The sequence below is a fragment of the Penaeus japonicus genome, unplaced genomic scaffold (genome assembly GCF_977035675.1).
Source record: "Penaeus japonicus unplaced genomic scaffold, GWHDUDI00000001_assembly GWHDUDI00000012, whole genome shotgun sequence".
NCBI lineage: Eukaryota > Metazoa > Arthropoda > Malacostraca > Decapoda > Penaeidae > Penaeus > Penaeus japonicus.
Genome location: NW_028234414.1, coordinates 25,521,826 through 25,526,194, shown reverse-complemented (window position 1 = coordinate 25,526,194; position 4,369 = coordinate 25,521,826). Strand labels below are relative to the sequence as shown.

At 36.7% G+C, this 4,369-nt stretch overlaps 1 protein-coding gene across 1 annotated transcript in view; it reads right to left on the bottom strand.

Annotated features, from left to right (window-relative positions):
- LOC122261400 (uncharacterized) overlaps positions 1-3,978 on the bottom strand; it is a 10,277-nt gene extending 6,299 nt beyond the window's left edge. The window contains exon 1 of the mRNA XM_086542149.1: positions 2,778-3,978. Within this exon, the coding sequence (XP_086398275.1) occupies positions 2,778-3,797 (1,020 nt within the window). The 5' untranslated portion in view covers positions 3,798-3,978. The remainder of the gene's footprint in view (positions 1-2,777) is intronic.
- Positions 3,979-4,369: the final 391 nt, after the last annotated feature.

Genomic DNA, 4,369 nt, shown 5'->3' with positions numbered 1-4,369 from the left:
GCGTTATCAATATAGTAAATGTCGGCAGCGACCATAGACCGGTCTGAGGGCGAGTTAAATCTACAACTGAGAAGGGAACGGAATAGCTCGCACGGAAGCCACTCGTTAATATAACATAGAGAATAGGGCGACAGAATTTATCTTTAACGTTCGAAGCAGATACCCAGTTCTCGAGGAAGGTATTGACGCAGACTAAATTAATGACCAATTCAATGAGATGATAAAGGAAACCGAAACGAAAAATAAAAGTTCAGTAAGCTTCCGGTAGAAACGAAAAAGCTTATGTAACAGCATAGGGACATGCAAATAAAAACAATTAGAGACAAACCAGAATTAACAGAGTTAACTAGGACGATAAACAAGAAGAAGAAAGATGTGTGTAAATATAACATACAAAAAATGCATGAAGCATTGCTTTCAGGCACTAGCGTTAAGAGGAGGCTCGGAATAGGGAAATACAAACGTATGCAGTAAAGAAATCGACGGCGAGGTGACATACACTAAAAATGAAATTATCAAATTAATAGAAGACTTCTATCCCGATTTATACCACTCAAACGATCAACCACGAACGAAGGCAAACCAACAATTGAAGACGTTCCAATTACGGTAGAGGAAGTAAAAAGGGCACTAAACGGCATGAAAAGAGGAAAAACACCAGGGGAAGATGGCATTAGTGTAGATCTTATTCAAGATGCAGGAGAGATTGTGGCAGTAAAACTGGCCAATCATTTTAACAATTGTCTAAGGGTAGGTAAAACTCCTAAATATTAGAAAAACGCAAAATCATAATTTTAATGCACAAAGACCTAAAGAATTACCGACCTATAAGCCTCATATCTGTAATCTATAAACTGTTCACAAAAATCATCACAGCCCGTCTCACCGATACATTAGATTCAAAACAACCCAGGGAACAGATAGGCTTCCGCAGTGGATTCTTAGCTATAGACCATATCTATACATTAAATAAACGAGTATAGGAAGCCCTTGTGTATGGCATTCGTCGATTACGAAAAGGCATTCAACTCGGTACAGAAACAAGGAATAAAGAAAATCTATTATGGATTATTAGAGGATATATATAGAGATGGTATAGCGACCATTAAACTCCATGCAGAAACCGGTAAAGTGCCAAAAAAAAAAATGTCAGGTTGTTTACACCTTGCCTAGAGTAAATATTCAAGAAGTTAGATTGGAAGAAGAAAATGATTAAAATAGGGAAAGAACATTTAAGCAATAGATGACATTGTTCTTTTCGCCGAGTCAGGAAATCATGCATAACAATTATTAAGCGGTTTGAATTGGGAAAGTCTGAAGGTTGAGTTTAAAAGGGACAAAAAACAGACTAAAGTCATGTTCAATAGTCGAACCCCAATTGCACAAATACAAGTACAGGGCGAAGTAGTAGAAGCAATAAATGGGTGTCTATCAAGGGCAATTCATCCAGAAGAATACTTCCTCCAAAGCTGAGATAAGACGACGAATTAGACTAGGTTGGAGTGCATTCGGTACACATAGTAATACATTACGAGGTTCTCTACAATTATTTCTAGAGAGAATGTTTTTTGTATCCTCCCCGTCATAACATATGGATCGGAAGCATGTACTGCTACCTAATTTCTTGAGAGGAAATTAGTAAGTGCGCAAAGAGGAATGGAAAAGCTCATGATAGGAATTAGCTTAAGATACTGAAAAAGAGCAACGTGGATCTGGGAACAGACAAAAGTAGAGGATGTACTTAAGAGCTTTAAAAAGAAAAAGTGGCAGTGGACAGGTCATATATATTAGAGACAGGACAACAGGCGGACAAAGAAAACAGCAGAATGGGAAATAGATGACACAAATAGATCAAAGGTAAGACCAATGACAAGATGGCGTAATGATATAGTGAAATTCGCAGGCTTAAACTGGAATCAGAGGACACAAAACCGGAATAACTGGAAAGATTGAGGGAGGCCTCTGTCCAGCAGTGACACACACATGCACGCGCACACACGCATACATACATACATATATATATATATATATATATATATATATATATATATATATATATATATATATATATATATATATATGTATACATTTTTATATATGTATATATATATATATATATATAAATATATATACATATATAAGTATTTATATTTATTTATATATATATATATATACATATACATATATGCATATATATATACATATATATATACATATATACAAATATATTTATATTATATATATATATATATATATATATATATATGTATGTATGGATGTATGTATGTATGTATGTATGTATGTATATATATGTATATATATACATATCTATATACACACATAAACATATATGCATATATATATATAAATATAAATATATATATATATATATATATATATATATATATATATATATATATACATATACATATACATATACATATACATATACATATACATAAAGATCTGTGTGTGTGCTTATAAAATATATATATATATATATATATATATATATATATATATATATATATATTATATATATATATATATATATATTCATATATATATATATATATACATATATATATATATATATATATATATATATATATGTGTGTGTGTGTGTGTGTGTGTGTGTGTGTGTGTGTGTGTGTGTGTGTGTGTGTGTGTGTGTGTGTGTGTGTGTGTGTGTGCATGTATGCATAAGTCATAAGTATGCATAAACACATACACATTCATTTCTCTAACTGAGAGAAGCAATAGGACGCAAAACTCACCAAGAACAGTCCTTCAACAAGCCTATAGAAAGAGACATCGGCCCCGTGTAAAATCAAGACCCCGGAAAGCTGGCAATCTGGGCATGGCGGAGCAATTCTGTGGCACGAGGATACCATGAAATTCCAGCGTGCCGAGACTTCCGTAAATAAGTGAGGTTTATCCATGAGGAAGTGGTTGAGGACGTCTTGGTCGTGGCGGTAGCTGTGGTTAAGGAGTCCTGAATTTAGTAAAGCAGTGCCCAGGCCGCCTCCAAGGAGTGATCTCTGGCGCGTAAGGTTAGCCACCATCACGCCTGTATTGAGTCCTGTTCTCCCGGCGTACTTCCTCCTCGGTGTCTCCACGCTATACTTGGGTTCTGGGGAGAGAGCAACCACTTGCTGAGCGTCCATGAGTTCGAACAGGTCCCATATTTCCTCCGCCGGACCGAGAAACACCAGATCCGTGTCTACGTATACAGCGGCATCCTCGTCCGGCAGGGCTTCTGCGAGGAATTGCTTCGCCCAAACACATGGCCGCCAGTTGGCCGTGATGTCCGACTGATGTTTTGGGTACCATTGGTCTCGATGTTCGAGTCGCAGTCGGTCTCGTTGCTTCTTAGGAAAGAGTCTGCTGAGGTTACGTACTTTATCAAAGGTGGCAAGGGAGTCAGTGAGAACGATGATTCGCCAAACAGGAGCTTCACTGAAGTACAGAAGAGTCTTCAGCATCGTTGTCATCTGTTCTCGCTGCCTCTCCCAAGACGTAATGAGCCGAATCGCCGCCTGAGGGTCACTGTCAGCAGCGTCAGCAGCGTCATCGATGGAGATGTATGGATCCTCATGCGCTGGCTTAGATTCACACGCAACTATCACTAGAGGTGCTTTTAAAGAAGGACTTCGTGTATTCCAGCGTGCGAAGATCGTTTTGTTTGGTATATTTGGTTCCGAAATAACTGAGGGTTTATGCACGTATGCCATTTGCATCACAATAATTACGAGCAGACCAATGAGTAGGAAGCTGTAACGCAGTTTTATATTCATATTTCTGTATAGTCAAAATAACAGAATGTATACTTTCTGTAACGTTCTACAATTTTCTTTTATAATATGAAGCAGATCAGTTGCATAATCGATGATCGTAAAACTTAACTGCGTACTAGTCACATCAGAGGATCAACTTGCTATGATTTTAACATGGAAGTAACGTCACATTCTAACACTAGTTAAGGCTGAAGGAAGGAGACTGTGTCCACATCAACATCAGTGTGAGATATTTTTAGTTCATCGCGTGAAAAAGAACATCGTTTTCCTTGTCTGCATCTTCCCGCTTGGGACATCCGCTCTGGAAGATTCGGCAAGCTCTTCCCTTATCATTTTCATTATTAACACCATCATCATTACTATTGCCGTTATTAGGGTTATTAGCATTGGTAATAGTAGTAGTAGTGGAAATGGTATATATATATATATATATATATATATATATATATATATATATATATATATATAGATGTATGTATGTATGTATGAACACACACACACACACACACACACACACACACACACACACACACACACACACACACACACACACACACACACACATATATATA